This window comes from Rhinopithecus roxellana, chromosome 5 (assembly GCF_007565055.1).
Source record: "Rhinopithecus roxellana isolate Shanxi Qingling chromosome 5, ASM756505v1, whole genome shotgun sequence".
NCBI lineage: Eukaryota > Metazoa > Chordata > Mammalia > Primates > Cercopithecidae > Rhinopithecus > Rhinopithecus roxellana.
Genome location: NC_044553.1, coordinates 118,466,442 through 118,489,661, shown reverse-complemented (window position 1 = coordinate 118,489,661; position 23,220 = coordinate 118,466,442). Strand labels below are relative to the sequence as shown.

Below are 23,220 nucleotides of genomic sequence, written 5' to 3'. Positions count from 1 at the left end.
GAAGTTTATAGAACTTTATTAAAAAAATTTTTCCAGCCTCTACATTACAGACAAAAGAATTTCATTTTTGACTTTCAGATGTTTAAGATTCCACTGAAATGTATCTAGATGTGAATTTTTACTTACAGACTTAGTTGGGAATGCAATGGATTATTTCCATATTAACATGCATTCTTTTGTATTCTGGGAAATCTTGGTTATTATTTTTTCAAATATTTTCTCTACTCTATTTAGTCTTTTGGGGTTTCTAGTATATAGATAGTGCATTAGTTATCTCCTGTTGCATTAAAAACTACCCTAAAACTTAACAGCTTAAAACAGCATTAAGCCTTTATTATCTTGTGCAATTTCTTGAGGTCAGGAATCTGCGGTGACTTAGCTGGGTGTTTCTGGCTCAAAGTTTTTCATAGTTGGAGTCAAGATGTTGGTCAAGGCTGAAATCATCTGAAGACTTGGCTGGTATTAGAGAATCTGATTCCAGGATGGCTCACTCACATGACTGGCAAGTTGATGTTGGCAGTTGCCCTCAGTTCCTGCAAATGTGGACCTCTTTGTAGGATTGATTGAGTATCCTCCCAACATGGCAGTTGGCATCCCCCTGAGCAAGGGATTCCAGAGAGAGTAAGAAGAAAGCCACATTGACATTTATGGTCTGGACTTAGAAACTACACTCTGTTAGTTCCTTAATATTCTACCAGTTACACAGGTCTGACCCAGTCAATGTTGTGAGTAGGTGGGTTGACTTCTACACAGGGAAGTGAACACCAGGAGATGGAGATCACTGAGGGCTGTCTTTGAAGCTAGCTACTCTAGATCAGAACATTTCTTCTTCTTTTCTCTATATCTCCTGACTTGTCTTTCATTCTCATTTCTTTATCCCTTCCTGATGTGTTTTGGATGAGTTTCTCAACCAAGTCATTTAGCTCAGTAATTTCTCATTTAGCTGTATACTCTCTGCTATTTAGCCCATCCCACTGGAGTGCAGTAATGCAATCATAGCTCACTGCAGCACTGAACTCCGGGCTCAAGTGATCCTCCATTCTCAGCCTCCCAAGTATCTAGAACCACAGGCATGTACCACCATGTCTGGTTAATTTTTGTATTTTTTGTAGAGACAGGGTCGATGTTGCCAAGGTTGGTCTCAAACTCCTGGCCTTAAGTGATTCTCCCACCTTGGCCTCCCAAAGCTCTGGGATTACAGGTATGAGCCACTGCACCTGGCCATCCCAAGTTATTTCAAAAATTAGTTTTTTTTAAAACATAGGTGTTGTATTATTTGTGCCTTATGCCCTGCTAGTGTATGCACATGAACATGTTTAAGGAGGGGGAGCTGGGGCAGGTAGCAGCTTGGGGGAAACAGCCAGCTCTTCCTCTACCTTCATCCCCAGGGCCTAGTACATCCCCCAGCACACAGGAGATGCTGAGTAAATATGTATTGAGAGGAGAACGAATAACAACACAATGGTTGTTATCTTTTAAGTACTTGTTGTGTGTCCCTATAACCCTACAAGCACCCTCTGAGGTAGGCACTGACATTTCCATTCTGGAGGGACCTCAAGGCTGGAGAGGGGCTCTGGCAGAACTAAGTTCAGATCTTCCCACTCTGTTCTAGCCCTAAAATTGGGAGAATGGAATAGGAGAATGAGGAGTTCAGGACATCCAGCCCTGAAAGAGGGGACCAGGTCAGTGCCCTAAAACCAAGGTTCCAAGCAGTGTTCCCTGGGCCTCCCCGTGTGCCTGGGAGCAGAGGCCTGAAGCTTCTGCCACAAGACACACATTGCTGGAAATCAGGGTGCTGGGGCCAGGCCAGCATTTGCCTTTTCCCCCACGTCTCGGCAAAGCTACTCGAAAGTCTCTCATCCCCCAGCAGGAAAAGCATATGTTCTTTCCATATAGAGGAGAAATTGTTCCACCAGTGAGTAAGCCTCTTGGCTGCAGTGCCTGGCCCAGCCCGCAGAACACTGGACAGGAAGCTGGGCTTCGCTGGTTACCACTCTTGGAACTGGGACAGGGCTGGCTGACACCCTTGGAGACAACAATGGGCCTTCGGATGGGCTGGGGGACAGTGGGGAAGCAGGGGCTGGGATGTGCCCGGAGACATTTAGCAGTTCAGGGTAGGAGGAGCACGAGTACACCCCTGAATAGAAGCACTTTTCTCCATTCTGGCTGAGATGGCCTGGAAGCGGGGAGGAACAAGGGGACTGAGAGGGGTGGGGCAGCCTTTCCAATCCCCTCACTGGGTCAGCCCAGGAGTCTGGGTCTGAGTCAGAGGTGACTCAGGTGTGCTCAGCAAGGTGGGGCCGTTTTTTAGACTGTTATTTCCAGCTAACCAAAAAAGTCTGTTTGATGCCTGCACAGTCAGCAGGCGGTGACTCTTGTCCCTGGCACCTTCGTTCATCCCGCCAGTGCCGCAGGTCTTTCCAGCAGCCTCGGCTGGATGGCGCATGCTGCTCTTTCCCTCAGCTCACCTGGGTCCTGCTTCTCTCTCCACCTTTTCCCCGTTTGTTAAGGACCCACTGAGAGTGGGGCTTGGGGAGTGTGGAGAGAGAAGCGACAAGGAAGCCAGGGTGTAGGAATGGGTAGGGCCAGCGGTGGGGGGTAGAGGAGAAATCGGGAGGGGCTTCACATAAAAGGAACACATTGAGAAATTGAGTACATTTAACCTGGAAAGTCAAAGACTCAAGGGAGAGGATGGTGACATGAAAACCATTTGAAGATGTGTCACAGGTCACCCCATTAAAGTGGGATTGAATTTCTTGTGGGTGTGAGCTTGAGGGGGACAAACCTTGCTATACATAAATCCAGGGCCTGCACCCTCTAAGAAGTGCTTTTGAGAAGTTGATTTTCTGTCTTTGGACACAACCAGGACAAGGGTAGATGCCTCCCAGTCAGAAAGAGTCAGGAGGTGGACCGGAGTTTAGGTCTCAAACTGGTGGCCTGTGGGCCAGACACAGCCCTGACAATGTGCACAATGGCCAGCACTTGTGCATGGCCACAGCAAGCTGGGGCTGAGTGGCAACTGCCTGCTCCAGCAAGGCACACACTCCCTGTTCCCCACAGCACAGCTGGTCTGGTTCAGTCATTTATTTTTCAGGACTGGCCCTTGAGGCATTTTCATCTGTGACCCTTGGAGTAGAGGCCTGGAATATACCCACCTTTCTCCCTCTCTAGTTGCACCCTGTAGGCTCAGCTGGGCCGGCTACAGGAGGAGGAAGCAGTACCTGCTAAGACACAGGCTCTCCCATGGTCTCAGGGGACACCAGATAGCCTGAGCTGCCTGCCCTGACTGGAACCCCAGATAGGGCTCCCCGCGGGCTAGACATTACCACCTCAATAAACATCGCCTTCCTTTCTCCCATCCTCAAACCTCATCCGAATAAACCCCACATTTGCAGGCATCAACTCCAATTGTGATGAGGTCTAGAGGGGCAGCCCCAAGGCAGCTCTTGATTTTTATATCAGTAGTGATGGATGCTGTTTATCGGCCCCTGCCCCTCCTGCCCCCACCTCCCGCCCAGTGCTGGGCACCTTGCATACAGACTCTCAATCTTCTTTTCATCCCTGAGTGGCAGGAAAGCCCACATAGTGGCTGGGAATACTGAGTGTCACAGAAGTAAGACACTGGTCCGCCATGACTCAAGCCAGATCCTTAGCCCAGGTCAGCTGACTCTAAAGCTGGTGCTCTTTCTAGAGTGCTCATTGCCCGTGTTTTACGTGACTGCGGCACCTGCTGCTCTCTGGGGTCCTGCCTGCCTGGGAGTGGGGGTGGTGGGCACCTCTCCGGTTTTCTTTCCCCCCAGGGCATCTAAGCAAGTCAGGCTGGAGATTCACTTTGAAATGCTCTGCCTTCAGGAAACCTGGTTTGTCTCTCCTTTCAAGGAAGCCTGAAGCCACGGACAGAACCTTGAGCCAGGAGTCGGAAAGCCTGGGCTCACCTCCCAGGCCAGGCTGCATCATGCTCCAGCCCCTCTCTGAGCCTTAGCATCTGTGGCTGACTGAAGACTGCCTAGAGGATCCCTGGAGCAGCCCCCTAGGCATTTTTGAAGACATTGTCCCTCACACCACATCCCAAAATGTTCATTATGCAGGTTCTGCCCTTGAAGCTTTTGGGAGGACAGACGGCCCAAGGCCACCACCTGGTGGCCAATCACAGCCAGACAAGGCCAATGCGCCCAGCAGCCTCGAAGGCACATAAGAAATCATAAAGCTGCAGAGGGCTGGGTCATCACCTTGAAACTGGGGACAGGGCGGGAGAGAAACCTGTGAGAGCAGATGGCATCTCGCCCTTCTTCCAGACATGGGAGGGGGCCCTCCAGCTTCCCAGAGGTCAATGGCTCAGATGGGAGGCATTGCCATCCTAGGACAGCTGAGAGGGAAAAAACACTTGAGTTTGGGGATCAGGCAGGTCTGGATTGGAATCTCTTGGGTTCTTAACCTTGTTCGAGTCCCTCTTCTGTGCAGTGGGCCATTTGGGACCCATCTTGCCGGGCTGTGGACCTCTCTGCCTGAACAGGGAGCCAAGGGAGGTGGCATGGGGAGAGGCTGGACCTGTGACTGAGTGCAACTTGGTGGCGCCCAGCCCTGGGGCCAACTCTCAACTGTGGCTGCACATCCTAACACCTGATGCTTAGGCAGTGCTTCTCTCAAAGCATGGTCCCCGGGCCAGCAGCAGCAGCAGCAGCAACAGCAGCAACAGCAGTGAGGAACCTGTTAGAATGGGGAACTTGCACATTCTTGAGCTCCACCACAACCCACTGGGTCTCAAACTCTGGGGGTGAACCCAGCATCTGCCAGGTGATGCAGATGCTCACTGTAGTGTCAGAGCACCATGCTCAGGTGCTGGGATGGCTGAAAAAGCACCGCAGGTGACTCAAATACCCTAGGACCAGAATCACCTGTGGAGGTTAAAAAAAGGAACAGCTTGGCCAGGTGTGGTGGCTCACACCTGTAATCCCAGCACTTTGGGAGGCTGAGGTGGGTGGATCACTTGAGGTCAGGAGTTTGAGACCAGACTGGCCAACATGGAGAAACCCCATCTTTACTGAAAATATAAAAATTAGCCGGGTGTGATGGTGCATGCCTGTAATCCCAGCTACTTGGGAGGCTGAGGCAGGAGAATCACTTGGACCCAGGAGGTGGAGGTTGCAGTGAGCCAAGATCCAGTCACTGCACTCCAGCCTGGGTGACAGAGTGAGACTCCATCTCAGAAACAAAAACCAAACCAAACCAAACCAAAACAAAAAAAGTTGCTTGGACACCATTCCAGTGATTTTTATTTAGTGTAAGCACTAAATTACTAATTATTATTAAAATAACAAGAATTCTGCAGTTGATTTCTGGTCCAGGACCTCCTCCCTGTACAGTATGCCCTCCCCTCAGAGAGCTGAGCCCCGAAACAGAGTGCTGTGACTCTTCCTGGGGTACCCTAGATCTGTAGGCAGTCCAGGGACACCTGGTGGATGCTTAAGCTAGGACAGGCATGGTGCTGGGGGCTTTGCATGCAACGTCTCACAAATACCCCACGAGTTGTTAGAATTCTCATTTTACAGATAGAGAAACTGAGAAGTTCAGTGACTCACCTTAGGTCAAACAGCTACTAAATGACAAAGACAGGATTCCAACCTACTTCTCTCTGACTCCACAGTTCGTTACCGTTCCTTCCTCGTTTTACAAATAAGAGGAGGGGTGACTTGCTCAAGGTTGCTGGGGTAGCACCCTTGACATTTCCTATACCTTCACTTCAAAGTCCACAAATGCTGTGGCACCAAAATCAAGAGGAGCTGAATGCCACCCCAGGAAATAACGCCACCTTTCTGGGCATAAATGCACCAGGAATAGGGCTAGAATGCAACAGCAAAGGGTGGGATTAGTAATTAAGCCACATGCTACTTAGATTCCCAAGCTGCATTTTGGACCCACAGGATTCAAGATATTAAGGAAATTGACACTTGCCCACCTCCCCAGCATAAGACTTCATTCCCTCCTAACATCACACAGAAATGGATCCCGTCTACTGTTAACCCAGCCCGGAGAGAAGAACAAGAAGAGGACCCAGTGATGGCGTAGAGAAAATATAGAGCCACTTTACTATTAAAAATGTATTTTCCAAAAGCAAGGTAGTTGCTGTCCCAAAAAGCCGAAAGCCTCTAGTCCCTGGGGAATGGGCTGGACAGGGCTTCAGTCTGACATAGCCAGGCGGGGCAGCCCTCGGCGGGCTCGGATTCTCTGGGAGATTTGGTAGAGCTCCATCGTTGCCCTCGCATCTTCCACCGAGCTGTGTCCAAGCAGGCTGTTCTGCAGACACAAGTATAGAGTGGGGACTTGGGATGAAGCTGAATTCAGAGGCCCCATGATGGGGTCTTCCCTGGTCACATCCCGATTTCCAGAGTCCCCAGGTGGGTCAGTGGGTGAGAGTCTCTTGAGATCTCTGACACTCTGGACTTAGGAGATTCAGCAGGTGGCTGGAGCTGGCCTGCCTTCAGCCCTGGGGCCAGTGGCACAAAATCCAGCCTCCTGGGAACCAGGCTGTGCCTTGAAGTTGCCTGCAGTCCCGCAAGGTAAGTAGAGGCTGCAGACTTGCTGTCAGACACACGCAGTGGCTCCAGCAGCTCTAACAAGGAGCTTCAGGACACCGAGGAGGGAGTGAGGAACTCCAGCTAGGGACACGGGGAAGGGCTGCTCAGAGAGAACACAAGGACATCAATAAATGGAAAGGAAAGGCTGCAAGCATTTAGGAGGCAGGGAGAGCATGTGCAGCTAAAATAAGAGACCTGAGAGGGTGGGGACAGGGTGTGTGTGAAAGATGGTGTGGGGACAGATGGTGGGCCTGGATTTATCACTGAAGGCCTTGAACGCCGAAGTCGGGAGCCTAGACTTTATGGGGTAGTGCTATGGGAGTCAGGGGGCCCTCAGTCCATTCAAGGGAGAAGCGATGACCATTTACCACGTCTTCTGTGCACTAGGCTGAAGTTAAACCTCTGAGCTGGATACGATTATTCCCCCATTTTACTGATGATAAAACTGAGGCTCACACACAAGCCAGCCAGTTGTGGAGCTGAGATGTGGATCCTGCAGAGGCAAGTACGCTGGGCAAATCCTCACTGCAGTCACCTTTCATCTCCCTTTGCATCCCCCGCTCAGCCCTGGTGTCCTGGCTAGTACTCAGCATGAGAGCCAGCGGGCTGTTGGATCTGGCTGCATTTTCTTGGTGTCCCTCTGTCGAGAGAGGCCTTCCTGTTCTCACAGGGGCTTCTTTTCCAGGCACTCCAGACAGGGTGTTGGGAATACCTGGTTAGGTGGCCCAGCTCAAAAAGGCTTTTTCTCGTTGCCGTTATTATGCTGTATTGTTTTATTTTTTAATGTTTATTTTTTGGCTTGGACACTCTATCATTAATCAACAAGCAGGTAGCATGGTGGTGTCGTCCGCGCTGTGCCTCTGAATACCTGCCCGTCACCACCCTTGCTTGACAGATGAGGAAACTGAGGCACAGGGAAGTTATGTGCTCTACCACTCTGTTCTATGGAGAAGGAAGCCAAGAACAGAAGAAGAATGCAGCACCAGCATCCTTTATTACCAAGTGGGGAGGTAAAGAGCCCTGGACTTGGAATCAGACAAGCCCAGTCTCCAATTTCCAGCTCCCCTGCTTATGAGCTCTGTGACCATGGGCAAGCCACTTTTCCTCTCTGGGCCTCTGTTTCCTCTTCTGTGAAATGGGCCTGATTATACCTGCCTTAGAGGATGGAATGAGAGATGCCAAGTGCCCAGCATCCTCCACAGGGCTTGGTAAATGGCAGGGTCCTTCCTTTCCTATGCAGCCTAGTCTACCATGCACGCAGCTTGGCGGGGAGCCACAGGCCTGCCATTTCACCCCCTCGAGGGGCAGTAACACCACTGCCCAACTGTGACAGCTCTACCATGTTAGCTCCTTGTGTCCTCTGGGTCAGTTCTAGTCACAGTGATCAGTAGCACCACTGTCCATGTGAGGGGGGCTGGAGGGCTGGTTTCTAGGGGCATCAGTGCAGGCAGGAACTGCCTGGTGGGGTACTGAGCTTCTGGAACAACCAGGCTTAATAAGCCCAGGGACAGAGCCTAGGAGAAGGCCCTGGGTCAGGCTCAAGGCCCCAGACTGAGAACTACAGAGTGACAAGGGCTCCAGGAAAACCCCAGCCTGGCCCTTATGTGCCTCATGTGCCTCAAGGCTAACAGGCCCTGCTCCGGACATGGTTCCTGAAGTTCTTACCAGCAGGCGAGGGGCGGGCTCCATGCTCTCCAGCCCCTCACCCAGCCTCAGGCTTTGGCTCACCCGGCCCCACTCTTCTGCCCTTCTGCCCTCCTTGACTAAGACCCTCCAGGCTCTGTTCAGATCTGGTCTCCTGCCCTGCCAGCCCCATCCTTCATCCTGCTCCCAGGCCACTGCCTTTCCCTCCATCAGATACTCCCTACCATGTGTGCTGATGACCTGGTTAAGGGCCACCTCCCAACCAACCAAGAGCTCAAGAACAGAGATGGGTCTTGTTCACCATGTGTCTCTAGGATCTGGCCTAAAGCATGGAGCAGGTGTTTAACAAAGAGCTGTTGACCTGAAGGGTCCCTGTGTGCAGTCCTGGCTCTTAGTGTCTGGCCCCTCTCCCTCTGCCCTTCCCACAGGGTAAACTGCCAACCCCCCACATCTGCATGCCTTTTCCTGCCTGCTTTGCTCACCAGCCAGGAGTGCTGTGGAATCACTGCCCAGGAGCAGCAGCAGCTGGAGGTTGATGGGAACTGGTGTACAAATATACCAGTTCCCTGGCTCCTGCTGTGAGACACATCTGAGGTGAGGTGTGTGTTTTACACCATTGCCCAGAGTTCTGTGGTGGGGAGCAAGCTTCACTTCCCACAGGGTGACTGGCTTGATTTCAACAACAAAAGCAAACCTTTGTTGGGTGTTTCCCCTTCCCTGCCCTCATCCTCACTCTACCAGCCCAGGGACCAGGCACAGCAGGACCTACCATCAATGCCTCGGGCAGGCTGCCCTGAGGTGTGCGAGGGCATGAGGAAGGAGGAAGAAGGGGAGGGGACAGGGAGGGAGAAGGGGAAGAAGGGGAGGAGAGCGAGGAGGTGGGGGAGGGGGAGGAGGGCAAGGAGGAGGGGAAGGAGGAAGAGGAGGGGGAGGAGGGGGAGGAAATGGAGACAGGTGAGGAGGAGGGGAAGGAGATGAGAGGGAGGAGGGGGAAGAGGACGGGGAGGAGAGGAAGGAGGGGGAGAAGGACAAGGAGGTTCTCACCTGGATGCTCTTGTGCAGGAGGCGCTCACTCAGCACCCGCAGGGAGACACGTCTGCAGTGGTCCAGCTTGGCCTCACGCCACAGCAGCATATCGGTGGACGTGTCATAGATTGTGTAGCGGCTCATGTCCTCTTTCAGTGCCTGGAAGTCGTGCTTCAGGTCATGACCCACCACCAGCTTGCCTTTCAGGAGCTGCAGGATCTGGCCAGGAAGACATGTGCCCACCCCTACATGACCCAGCATCCTCTGGGTGGGTCTGGGGCTGGCAAGGGAGCAACCCCTCCTTGAATGGCTGTGTGACCTTGGGAAAATTATCATCCCTCCCTGGGCTTCAAATATACCATCTTTGAAAAGAAGAGATTGGACTAGGTCCCTCCTCACACTTGATAGTTTCAGGCTGTGCCAAAAGCCTACCTGGGCTCCTTCAGGAGCTGCACTGTGTAGGAGCAATGATTAGTATGTCTTGAGTATTTCCCAGGTGCCAAACATGCCTCAAAATCCGTCATGCATATTATGTTGTTTAATCTTCCCAAAAACTCTATTGTGGCAGGCAGAATAATGACCTCCCAAAGATGTCCACACCCTAGTCCCCAGGATCTGTGAATACATTACCCGGCAAAGAGGAATTAAAATTCCGGGCAGAATTTAGATTGCTAATCAGTGAACCTTCAAATGGGGAGATTGCCTGGCCTACCCATGTGGGCCCAACATAATCACAAGGCTCCTTACATGTGGAGGTCAGAGTGAATCCACGTGAGGAAAACAGGCTGTTGCTGGCTTTGAAGATGGAGGGAGGGGCCGTGAGTGAGTCAAGGTATTCAGGCAGCCTCTAGAAGCCAGAAAGGGCAAGGAAATGGATTCTTCCCCAGAGCATCCAGAAGGAACCGAGCCCCACTGACACTGTGATTTTAGCCCAGTGAGACCCACGCTGAACTTGGAAACTACAGAACTGTAAGAGAATACATCTGTGTTGCTGTGAACCACTAAGTTGATGGCTTCCTTACGGCAGCCACAGAAAACTAACAGTGAGGAGGGAGCACTGCATTTAACTGAGTTTTACAAAGGAAATATCCGAAACGCAGACAAGTAACATGCCCAGGCTTACTCTGATGATTTTAAAACAAATTTGCAAATTCCTTGATACTCTTCTTAAAAAAAGATGGAAAAAAACTCCCCTCCCCTTGCATATGGGCTGGGCTGTATGACTTCTGACTTCTGTCTGGGACAGGAATTCTATAAGAAGTCCGGCCACCAGCCAGGCACGGTGACTCATGTCTGTAATCCCAGCACTTTGGGAGGCTGAGGCAGGTGGGTCACCTGAGGCCAGGAGTTTGAGACCAGCCTGGCCAACACGGTGAGACCCTGTCTCTATTAAAAATGCAAAAATTACCCGGACGCGGTGGCTAGTCCCAGTTACTCGAGAGGCTGAGGCAGGAGAATTGCTTGAAACTGGGAGGAAGATTGCAGTGAGCTGAGATTGTGTCGCTGCACTCCAGCTTTGGCGACAGCGAGACTCCATCTCAAAACAAACAAAACAAAAATCTGGCCACCCCAAAGCCACCATGCTGGAGAGACCATGGGGAGAGCCACCGAGATAGTGATGTAGCCAAGGCAGGCCAGTACCAGCCACCAGACAGGTGGGTGAGCAAACCTTCCAGTGGTTCTAGCCTTCAAGGTGCCTTAACTGACGGCCTGTCCTGCTGCCGAGCACCTGCCCAAATTGCAGGTGGCTGAGCGAAATAAGTATTGACATTGTTAGAACCAGTAAGTTTTGGTGTGACTTGTCAAGCACCATTTGATAACTGGGACAGTCACACGGCTAGTTAGTGGCAGAGCCAGGCCTTGAAGCCAGTGGGCTGAATTCAGAGCCTGCCTGCCACTGCCACACTGAGCCAGAAGAGTGAACGACTACTCCAGGCCTCCAGCAGCCCAGAGGCCCAGCTGTGAGTGTCCCAGCCCTGCGTTCCTTGCCTTGCCTCCCACATGGACAGCCTGCTTTGCTCTGATCACACAGGCCAGTCAGCTTGCTTTCACTCGACTGCCACTGGAAAGGATGGGAAGGGGGCCTGAAAATAGAACAGATATGAGCTGTATTAGGGAAAGGGGCGGCTTGTGGCTAGTTCAGGCCCACTTTGGACAGCTCTAGGACAGCCTTTGTCTCCTTCTCTGCATGCAGCCCACGACCTTAGCCTGTGCCCCAGGAAAGAGCCTTCTGGTGGCTAACACCTTCCCCACAGCCTGCTTCTCCTTCTAGATGGCCAGCGGCCTCCCGGAACATCATGTGGTCCCTTTCACACGTTATCCCCTAGCAACCACAGGAGACTAAGGCTCAGAGAGGAGATGTGAGTTGCCCAGGGTCACAATGCGGGAAGCAGAATCTGTCCATCCACTGTCAACAGGCAGGGTCACCAGCCTGCCCAGCCGTCCACATGGTCTGTTTGGAGGCCTTCTCTGGACAGAGCTCACGCTCAACTTAGAGGACTGGGGAGAGTGTGCTAGACAATGAAGGGGCACTGCTCCTGAACCACACCAGCGCTTCTCAAGCTTGAGTGTGCTAGAGGTCACCTGGGAAATGGCGATAAAACTGAGGCTTTAAAATATGACAACAGGCACACGACCTCAGAGCAGCAGCTCAAGGGAAACTGTGCAGAGGAAACTGCCTAGCACACAGCGGCGGGCAGAAACGGCACGGGGTGTGGAGAGATGTGGGTGTGTGGGCGGCCATGGGTCACGTGTCTTTTCTTGCTAACATCCTTTGTGCTCCTGAACAATGTGGCCTGTTTTCCCCTTCTGGGGCTTGGCTCAGGCCCAGTTCACACAAAGCCCTGAAGGAACTCATCCACCATCCCAGAGGCAGCCACAGCTGGGCCCAGACATAGAAGGAACGAGTCATTGTGATGTGGATTCCCAGGAAACTCGTCACTTCCCAAGCCTGAGAGTCTGGAGAGGGGAAGTGGGGGTCTACGTGAGGCACTATGGGCGTCACCACGAGACAAACAGAATAAGAGGGAGAGGACAAGCCAAGGAAGGAAGAGGAAGAAGGGAAAGAACAGAACCATCTATTTAGCAGAGAGACACCACTCTTTGGGACAAAAACTCTGGGAAGGAAGAGACACTGGAACTTGCTGTGTGACCTCAGGGATATCAAAGACCCTCTCTGGGCTTCAGTTTTCCCATTTGTAAGGTGAGGATCCAGACTGGTGAGGCTTGAGTGGCCCTTTAGCAGCCAAGGCTAAACAGACTGAGGCAGGTCTGAAAAGGGAAGGAGCTGGGCATCTGCTGGAGTCCAGGGGTCGGGGAAAGGCAGTGGCAGGCTGGCCTCAGGGCTGTGTGACCTGCTGGCCCCAGGATCTGCCCTGAGTCAGTGTCATAAGGCAAGTGTGTCAGACTTTGCCACTTTCAAACACAGGGGGAGGAGTCTCTCAAGTTCCTGGAAAGAACTGGGGTGGGGCTGGGGGATGGGACATTTACTGATCTCTTAGCAGCCTGGCACTGTGCCAGACACTTTCCTTACCTTGTCATGAAGCTCCTCCATGAGATTATTCTTAATTCCATTTTACAGAGGAGGGAGCCCAGAATCGGAGAGATTAAGGGGCTTGCCCAAGTCACACAGCTAGTCAGCTGAAAGCTGCAGTGCTGTGTCTGGATCCACCTGACCCCATCATTGTTACTGTAGTTGTTATTATTAGCACAAGGACCAAGGGACAGGGCACTACCAGGCACACAATGATAACCCTACATACCATCTGACCCACCAGCAAAGCGGGGCACAGGGCAGTGTGCACCCAGGTCACACGCAGGGGAGTGCCAGGCCAGGTGCTGCCTGCACACACCTTCCACTGTGTTTCCACTCTACTCCAAGTATTTCCCAGATGTGCCTGATGCAAAAATCCTGGAGGGCCAGGCCCTACACAGACTTACTAAATTGAAAACTCCAGGGAAGGGTGTCAGTAACTGTTTCAGGGGATTCTTCCCATCTAACAAGTCTGCACTGAATCCCACTGAACAGTCCAGAGCCTGCTGCCTCTACCATGCATTCATTCATCCATCTTACATTAGTTCGTATACCCATTCATTCATTCTTGACTGCCAGGAGAGGAGGCTATGAGTAAGGGGCTCTGAAGAATGTTGTTCTTGCAGAGGACCAGGTCCCTTACTATCACCTTCTGGAGTGGCTCCAGCCCCACTCTTTGCTCTTGTCCCCTGCCAAGCTCCCTTGGTGTCCCTGCCCCTGGCTAGTGCCTGGTTCCCACAAGGCTGCTTACCCTGGGGCAAATCTGGATATTGAAGCCTTCCTCCTTCATCTGGCTGAGCCCCAGAAAGACCTGCCAGGTGGCAGGGCCCCAACAGGACACTCCCACCTGTGCAAGGACTACCGGGCTGGCTACAGCTGAAATCTCTCCCTGTTCACAAGCTACCATGACTTCCCTTCTGTCTGCATCTGTGTCCACAACCACGGTGCTTCCCAGGCTGGATGCCCCTCCTTATGCTGGGTTGACATTAAAAGAGCATTCACTCACAAAAGTGATTTACAAGTTACTAAAAATTACTGTTAGACTTTTTAAAAAGGAAAAAGAAAAACATTAACTCACCAGGTGGGACCCCTGAATGTGAGCAGTGATTTGTATCATAGCTTCCTGCATGTCCTTAGGCAAATCACTGCCCCTCTCTGGATGCCAGCCTCCAGTGCATAGATTCCCTCCTGTGCTGACAGTTTGATTTGTGGGGCTTTCTATAGACCGAGGTTTCTTAGCCTCAGCACTGTTGCCAAGTGGGGCCAGATATTTCTTTGTTATGTGTGCGTGGCAGGGGAGGGAGCTGCCCTGGGCATTGTGAGATGTTTGGGAGCTCTCTGGTCTCTACCCACTAGATGCCGGCCACTGTGACAACCAGAAACGTCTCCCAACATTGCTAAATATCCCCTCTATATAATGGTCAGACACAAAGATGTCAGATCATAAGGGACTTACATTATAACATAATGTCACCACATTACAATAAATTAAAAGGGATGGAGTTGGGGGCCTCCACTCACATCAGTGGCCTAAAGTGCTAGCACTCCTGGGTGGACTTGGGACTCCCTGGAGCCTCCTGACCACTATGGGCTACCTTATTACTGGCTGCTGGCTGGGCACACTCACTGCTCCTTACTGGGAGGAGACAGAGAGGTGAGGGGCCTTTGAAAAATGCCTGCATAGCCAGGCGCAGTGGCTCATGCCTGTAATCCCAACACTATGGGAGGCCAAGGCGGGAGAATTGCTTGAGGCCAGGAGTTCAAGACCAGCATGGCCAACATGACGAAACCCTGTCTCTATTAAAAATACAAAAATTAGCTGGGCGTGGTGGCACATGCCTGTGATCCCAGCTACTCAGGAGGCCGAAACACAAGAATCACTTGAGCCAAGATTGCGACACTGCACTCCAGCCTGGACGACACAGCAAGACTCTGTCTCAATAAAAAAAAAAAGAGAAAAAAATGCCTGCATGAAACCAAGGGCTGGCCAACCCTAGACTCACCTGAGAGGTGTCACCTTGTCTTGTGGGGTCTCCTCAAAGGGCTGTTAGGCTTCTGCCCTTTGGGGGCTCTCAGCACATTTGGGGGCCTGTGAGTCTGATCTGTCTTTGGGATTAAAACATTACGGATGATAAATGGGATCAAACTGCCTCCGGAGCCTCCAACAAATTGACACTCAGTGTCCTCATCCACAGAGACAAATAATGACCATTACTGGGCCACATTTCCACTCATGTGCTATGCAGGACATCGCCTCTTACATACATTGGACACTTAGCATTTATAGAGTACATTCACACACACTGAGCATGGGATCTGAACACCACAGCTCCAGCTCCGGAGCCAGAATCTGAGTCTCTGCTCTACCCCTTCCTTGGACAGCTTACTCAGTCTCATACTTCAGTTTCCTCATCTGTAAAATGGGAATGATGGTACTAGTTCAGGGTTGTGGTGGGGAGTATGAAACGTGCTCAGAACAGTGCCTGGGCCGTGGGGCTGGATACACCTGTACTATTTAATCATCTCTGTGTTACAGAGGATCCTACTTAGGGGAGCACAAAGAGGTTGAGCAATAAGCTAGAGGACACAGCAATCCAGAGGCAAAGGTGGAATTGGATCCCCATGCAGCCCACTCTAAAGACAGTGTGCTTACTCCCTGTCCGTCAGGGTGGTGCATCACCGCATCTCGACAGCAAAGGCCAACACAAGGGCAGAAACAATTTTACTCCATGCAGCTGCCAGAACTCTTTTGTATTTATGAAAATCAGTTCAACTTCAATCCCACAAACATTCTCAAGTCACCTGTGTGCAAAACACAGGTTCCAGTCTGGGGGCAGATGAAGTGTATAGTAAGAGCTGTGGAAATAGGCAGATGGTGTGGGTGAATGGACAAGCTATGAAGTGCATCAGCAACAGCAAGGAGGGCCAGAGACCAGGGATCAGTGGGGCAGGGATGGTGGGCAGGAGTAGGTAAGTGCATCATAAAGGTCTCTTCTGGCCTGGGGCTGCCAGAATGATGGTATTTCTAGGGATGGGGATAGGAGAGACTAGGAGTTGGCTGAAATGCTTGGTAGGCAATGGCTGAGCTATGAGAGAAAGCAAGAAAGGCAGGTAGATAGGGGTTTGGAGAGCGTGACTGCTGGGTGCTGAGCTGGGGGAACCTTAGGCAATAGGGAGCCATGGGAGATATTTGAATGGGGGAGGCAGCGATGATCTGAGCCAGGTTTTGGGAAGTTCTTGCAAACATCAGCTGTGAACCAGGCACTGCGCTTAGGGCCACAGTCCATGTCATTGCATCTGACCCGCATGAGACCAGGGAGGAGGCACTACGAGTCCTCTTCTGTGATTAGGGAATGGAGTCTCAGAAAGTTCAATAACTTGCTGACAATTGCACAAACCAATAGGTGATGGGGCAGGAACTGAGAAGCCCAGATGTGGTTCCAAAGACCTGCCTGGTCTTTGAACCCCTGCCTCGTCGTTCAGTGGCTATCAAGTGCCCAGTCTGAGCAGGGTTCCGTGTCACATGCTTAAAGCGTTGAACTTCGCATAGCCTCTAACTGTGAAACGAAAGCATTTCTGCACCAAATCTGGATGAAGACTGAGGCATCCAGGGCCCTAGGCCAATGCTCAAGGGTACCCAGGGAATTGTGGTTTTACAGGTCTGGATGTACAGGGACTGGGAGAGGCACTGCTCTACTGCCTCCTTTCCCCCTGCTCTGGGCTCCTCTGCCCCCTTCTGTCTCTCTGATGGGGAAGGAAACTGGGGACGAGGAGGAAGGAGAGGGACATACTGCTCACCCTGACAGCTCAGTGGGAATCTGAGGGTGGGGAGCTCCTCGTGGTGTCCCTGTGCCTCCCATCAGCACCTGAACAGACTCCCACCTCTTCTTCACGTTGCCCTCCCCTTTTTGGTGACACACCAAATGTTTTCTTCCTTTCCTAACGTTTTCTTCACTCCAATTCTCTGTCTGCCAAAGATGATGCAGGCCCTTGTAACCGCTCCCTTTGTTTTTTTGGAGACCAAGTCTCACTTTGTCTCCTAGGCTGGAGTGCAGTGGCACAATCCCAGCTCACTGCAACCTCCGCCTCCTGGGTTCAAGCAATTCTCCTGCCTCAGCCTCCCAAGTAGCTGGGATTACAGGCACGTGCCACCATGTCCAGCTAATTTTGTATATTTAGTAGAGACGGGGTTTCACCATGTTAGCCAGGCTGATCTCGAACTCCCGACCTCTAGTGATCTGCCCACCTTGGCCTCCCAAAGTTCTCGGATTACAGGCATGAGCCACCACGCCTGGCCTCTGACTCTTATTATCATCTTTTTTCTCACTCCCATCTATCCTGCATAGTACTCCCATTCTAGTTTTCTTGAAACTGGTTTTTATCCTCCCATGCATTGCTCAAGAATCTTCAATGGCTCCCTGTGGCCCATTTAATTGCCTACATAGACTCTCTTCCACTTCTTTCAAATACCACCAGCTTCACAGAGTCTTTCCAGAACCATGATGATATACTGTGACCATCCCCAGGGTTCCCACACTATACTGTTGATACAGGTTGAGCATCCCAAATACGAATGCTCCAGAATCCTAAACGTTTTGAGTGCCAACATGACACTCAAAGGAAGTGCTCATTGGAACATTTCAAGTTTCAGATTTTCAAATTTGGGATGCTCAACCAGTAAGTATAATGCAAATATTCCAAAATCCAAAAAAATCAAAAATCCGAAACCCTTCTGGTCCCCAGCATTTCAGATAAGGGCTACTCAATCTGTACTTCTAGAACAGTGTTGTCCAATAGAAATATAATGCAAGTCACAGATGCATTTTTTTTTTTTTTTTTTTTTTTGAGACAGAGTCTTGCTCTGTCGCCCAGGCTGGAGTGGCAGTGGCACAATCTTGGCTCACTGCAACTTCCACCTCCTGGGTTTAAGTGATTCTACTGCCTCAGCCTCCCGAGTAGCTTAGATTACAGGCGCCCACCACCACGCCTGGCTAATTTTTGCATTTTCAGTAGAGATGGGGTTTCACCATGTTGGCCAGGCTGGTCTTGAACTCCTAACCCTAAGTGATCTGCCTGCCTCGGCCTCCGAAAGTGCTGAGATTACAGGTGTGAGCCACCGTACCCAGCCCACAAATGTAATTTTAAATCACCCAACAGCCATATTTCAAAAGGTAAAAAGTAAACAGGTGAAATTAATTTTAATATTTTATTTAACCTAACATATGCAAAATACTATCATTTCAACAGGTAATCAATATAAAAGTTGTTGAGACATTTTATGGCTCTTTTAAATTTTTAATTATTATTATTTTTTAATAGAGACAGGGTCTCTTGTCACCCAGGCTGCAGTGCAGTGGCATGATCATAGCTCGGTACAGCCTCAAACTCCTGGGCTCAAGCAATCCTTCACCTCAGCCTCCTCGAGTAGCTGGGACTACAAGTATGCACCACCATGCCTGGCTAATTTTTATTTTATTTTATTTTAATTTATTTTTTTATGTAGAGGAGGTCCCACCATCTTGCCCAGGCTGGTCTCAAACTCCTGGGCTCAAGTCATCCTTCTGCACTGGCCTCCCAAAGTGTTGGGATTACAGTCATGAACCACTGCATCTGGGCTGTCTCTTTTTTAAAAACAAGCCTTTGGCCAGATGCAGTGGCTCATGACTATAATCCCAGCACTTTGGGAGGCTGAGGTGGGTGGATCAGTTGAGGTAAGAAGTTTGAGACCAGCCTGGCCAACATGGTGAAACCCCATCTCTAATGAAAATACAAAAACAGACATGGTGCACAGCTACTTGAGAGGCTACTTGGGAGGTCAAGGCGGGAGAATCTCTTGAACCTGGGAGATGGAGGTTGTAGTGAGCCGAGATCGCGCTACCATGCTCCAGCCTGGGCGATAGAGCAAGACTCCGTCTCAAAACAACAACAAAAACAACAACACAAATCCAGTGTGGACTTTACACTTACAGCACATCTCAGTTCAAACCAGCTACACTCCAGGTCTGAATTCAGCCTACTAGCAGCATATGGCTGCTGGGGACCCCACTGGACAGCATAGTTCTAGAGACTGTAAGCCTGAGTTTGGATTCCTGAGCAGTTGTCTCATATTCCAGCTATCTTAACAGCGCAAGTTATTCAGTTTATAGGTTGAAGTGTGTCCTGCTCTCTTAAATTCATATGTTAAAATCCTAACCCCCAATACCTCAGATTGTGATTTATTTGGAAATAAGGTTGTTGCAGATAGAATTAGTTCAGGTAGGATGACGTCACACTGGAGTAGGGTGGGCTCATAATCCAATATGATTGGTGTCCTTTGAAAAAGAGGAAGTTGGCCGGGCATGGTGATTCATGCCTGTAATCCCAGCGCTTTGGGAGGCCAAGGCGGGCAGATCACCTGAGGTCGGTAGTTCAAGACCAGCCTGGGCAACATGGCAAAACCCTGTCTCTACTAAAAAATACAAAAATTAGCCAGGCATGGTGGCAGATGCCTATACTACAACTCGGGAGGCTGAGGCAGGAAAATCGCTTGAACCCAAGAGGTGGAGATTGCAGTGGGCCGAGATCGTGCCACTGCAGCCCAGCCTGGGCAAGAGTGACTGTCTCAAAAAAAAAAAAAAAAAAAAAAAGAGGAAGATAACCAGGTGCGGTGGCTCATGCCTGTCATCCCAGCACTTTGGGAGGCCAAGGCAGGTGGATTGCTTCAGACCAGCCTGCCCAACATGGTGAAACCCTATCTCTACTAAAAATACAAAAATTAGCTGGGTGTGGTAGCTCGCGCCTGTAGTCCCAGCTACTCAGGAGGCTGAGGCAGGAGAATCACTCGAGCCTGGGAGGCAGAGGTTGCAGTGAGCCGATATCCTGCCACTGCACTCCAGCTTGGGCAACAGAGCGAGATTCCGTCTCAAAAATAAAAAATAGCCGGGCACGGTGGCTCAAGCCTGTAATCCCAGCACTTTGGGAGGCCGAGACGGGCGGATCATGAGGTCAGGAGATCGAGACCATCCTGGCTAACACGGTGAAACCCCGTCTCTACTAAAAAATACAAAAAACTAGCCGGGCGAGGTGGCGGGCGCCTGTAGTCCCAGCTGCTCGGGAGGCTGAGGCAGGAGAATGGCGTAAACCCGGGAGGCGGAGCTTGCAGTGAGCTGAGATCCGGCCACTGCACTCCAGCCTGAGCGACAGAGCAAGACTCCGTCTCAAAAAAAATAAAAAATAAAAAATAAAAAATAAAAAATAAAAATAAAAAGAGGAAGTTTGGAGACACACAGAGAGAATGCCATGTGAACATAAAGGCAGAGATCTGGGTGAGGCATCTATAAGCCAAGGTACCCCAAAGCTTGCCAACAACCCCCAGAATCTGGGAGAGAACCAGGGAACAGATTCCCACTCACAACCCTCAGAAGGAACTAACCTGGCCAACACTTGGATATCAGACTGTAGCCTCCAGAACCCAGAGACAGAACATTCCTGTTGTTTAAGCCACCCAGTGTGTGGTGCTTTGCTATGGCAGCCCTAACAAACTAATAATCAAGCGAGTCCCAGTTTTCTCATCTGCAATATGGGGATAATAAGGTAAACAATCATGGCCAGATGCGGTGGCTCATGCCTGGGACTTTGGGAGGCTGAGGTGGGCGGAGCATCTGAGGTCAGGAGTTTGAGCGAGACCAGCCTGGCCAACATGGTGAAGCCCCATCTCTACCAAAAATACAAAAAAAAATTAGCCAGGCATGGTGGCGGGTGCCTGTAGTCCCAGCTACTTGGGAGGCTGAGGCAGGAGAATCACTTGAATCTTGGAGGCAGAGGTTGCAGAGAGCCAAGATCGCGTCACTGCACTCCAGCCTGGGTGACAGAGTGAGACTCTGGTTAAAAAAATAATAATAAAACAGACAAACAATAAAACAATCATAATAGCTAACTTTTTTTTTTTTCCTGGCTCTGTTGCCCAGGCTGGAGTGCAGTGGTGCCATCTTGGCTCAGGGCAGCCTTGACCTTCTGAGCTCAAGCATTCCCAGCTGCTGGAGTGGCTGTGACCATGGGCATGTGCCACCATGCCCAGCTAATTTTTGTGTTTTTTGTTTTTGTTTTTTGTAGAGATGGGGTTTCTCCATGTTGCCCAGGCTGGTCTTGAACTCCTGAGCTCAAGTCACCCACCCGCCTCCTCCTCCCACCGTGCTGGGATTATAGACGTGAGCCACTGCACCCAGCCAATAACTAACATTTCTGAGTACTTATTTAGGCACTCTCTCTAGACCCTTTCTCAATCCTCATAATAACCCAACGAAGTTGCTACTATTATCCTTCTTTTCTTTCACTAGGTACAAAGAGGTTGAGTAACTTGCCCATGGTACATTAGCTGTTAAGTAATGGGAGCTGAGATTGAAACTGACCCTCTTAAGTCTGCGTTAACAGTTCCTGAGAACCCGCCTGGCAGGGCTGTTTGTGAGGAGTGAATGAGCTCAGGAATGGCCAGTGCTTAGGGGAGCGGCCAGTGCGTAGTGAGTGCTCAGTCAATAGTAGCTATTGTTGTCATTTCACCCCCAGCACCTGGAGCCTGGCACGGGCTGGGTGTGCGCTGCTGAGAGGAACCTGTGTTCTTCTTGGACTTCCTCAAACCCTACCATGGTGTCTAGAAACTGATGAGCTCGCCTGCCCTTCTGAGATTTCCCAAGGGTGGCTAACCCTGTTGACGCCTTTAAGTTTTGCTTTCCACTTAGTAATTCAGAGAAACAGAAAGTGAGACCTGGAGATGATCTCACAATCAGCTAAGAGCAAGACTGTAGGAAATCCCTGGACCACAAACTCAGGATTCAAACTGAGCAGACCGCCTACTCTGGGTCAGAATGCCAGCCTGGGAGCAAGGTCCACCCTCAGCCCAAGAGGCTCAGCCAGTTCTCCAGGACTGGGAGGGCCAAAGCCTCTGGCCGGGGCCTCAGCCAAGAATCCTCTCATTTCCCCACAGGTCTCACCAGTGGCAACCTGGGGTAGAGGGAAGAATGAGGAATGTAGACCCCAAGTCACTGTGTGGGGAAACGTCAGATGGGACTCAGTTTCCCCATTTTAAGACCGGCAAGTTGGACCAGATCCAGATAGATGCCCCAAAGGCAGCTCCCAGATGTGAGTCTATGGTTCTCTGAAGACAGGAAGCCTTCTCCAGGATGTGATGGAGACACCACCGGCTTTCTCCCAGCAGCAGTGTGGGAAATCTTACAAGTGGGGTCACAGGTCACAGATAGGCACCAGGGGGAAGGGGCCAGGGAAGTGGGAGAGGGGTGGTTTCCATAGTCCCTGTTGGCCTGGCCTTCACTCACCTCTAGCCTGGCCACAGCAAATGGAGTGGCCCCCACCATGTGCTGAGGGGTGACCCCGCTGACCCGTGTTCTGTAATCGGTGATCTCTCCCTCAGGCCGGATGAACTTGTCGTACAGCACAGCACCATGGACGTTCACGAGGCTGCAACGAGCCAGGCCACTCTCCCGGTGGGGCCCCATCCCCACCATCTCGCAGTCCATGGCCACCACCTCACGGCTCCCAGCCATGTTCCTTGGGGACCCTCAGAGATGCTGGAGAGAGGGGTATGGGGAGCGGTCTCACGCTTGGGCAAACCAAGCCTCCAGGTGTCCTCAGCCAACCCCAGCTGGCCTTACCCTCCACCCTGCCCTTTGTTTCCAATACCACCTGGCCACAGTGGAAGCTGGCCTCTTGCCTCCCCCCTCCCCCTGCCTTACCCTGCCCGTGGGTCCTAGGGCTTCTGCCCAGCAGCCTGGGTACCGGGAAGTCCCCTCCCATGGCCTCCCCAGCTGCTGCTCCAGCTCCCGCTCTCACCTGCCTGCCTCTGCGCCCTCAGCTCACGTCTGCCTCTCTGCTGCCACTGCTCAGCTACTGCAGCTGCTCTCAGCAGTGACTCATCTCTAACTCCAAGCCGGCATCCCGACCCTGTTTCAGTTTCTGGTTTGTTATCAAATGAAGTCAGGGGCGGAAGGCCGGGCACGTGGGCTGGGCTGCTCCATCTCCTAGGCTACCGGCAGGTGGGGAGCTCAGCTCCGGGCCGAGTCAGGGCTGACGGAGCTGGCAGACTCCATGTCAGGGTGCCCCTCCTTTGCCCCAGCCCTCCCCCTCCTCAGATGACGCATCTGACGTTCGTTCGTAGAGTGGATTGCAACATCTTTGTTTCCTTTCTCACCCTCCGCCCAGAGAATAAACATCCCCAGGACTGGAGCTCAGGGAATGTCCCACAACTAAGTTCTGGGGCCTGCTACCAGTCTGATACTCAGTGGTCTCTTATGGGGACAGGGAAGCTGGTTCTTGGGACACACAGGCTTTTATTGGAATGGGCAGGAGAAAGTTGTGGTGGGAGTGGCTAGCCCCCACTTCCAACCCAGGGAAGGCAAGGAGCAGCGAGGGAGCCCTTACAGGCCTCTGTGGGTTCCGGATGCCTCAATGAGC

At 51.4% G+C, this 23,220-nt stretch overlaps 1 protein-coding gene across 4 annotated transcripts; it reads right to left on the bottom strand.

The window, feature by feature from the left end:
- Positions 1-6,058: 6,058 nt before the first annotated feature.
- ISG20 (interferon stimulated exonuclease gene 20) lies at positions 6,059-22,926 on the bottom strand. 4 transcript variants are annotated; one of them, XM_010362302.2, is made up of 4 exons: positions 22,600-22,926; positions 22,086-22,337; positions 9,264-9,464; positions 6,059-6,294 (listed from the first exon to the last, which is right to left on the bottom strand). In XM_010362302.2, the coding sequence occupies exons 2-4, from the start codon at positions 22,311-22,313 to the stop codon at positions 6,178-6,180; spliced, it is 546 nt and encodes a 181-aa protein (XP_010360604.1). In that variant the 5' UTR covers positions 22,314-22,337; positions 22,600-22,926; the 3' UTR covers positions 6,059-6,177. The 4 variants fall into 4 exon arrangements, with proteins under 4 accessions (XP_010360604.1, XP_030786543.1, XP_030786542.1 ...); XM_030930683.1 differs by having other exon boundaries at positions 9,264-9,404; XM_030930682.1 differs by having other exon boundaries at positions 22,503-22,605.
- Between the last annotated feature and the right edge of the window lie 294 nt (positions 22,927-23,220).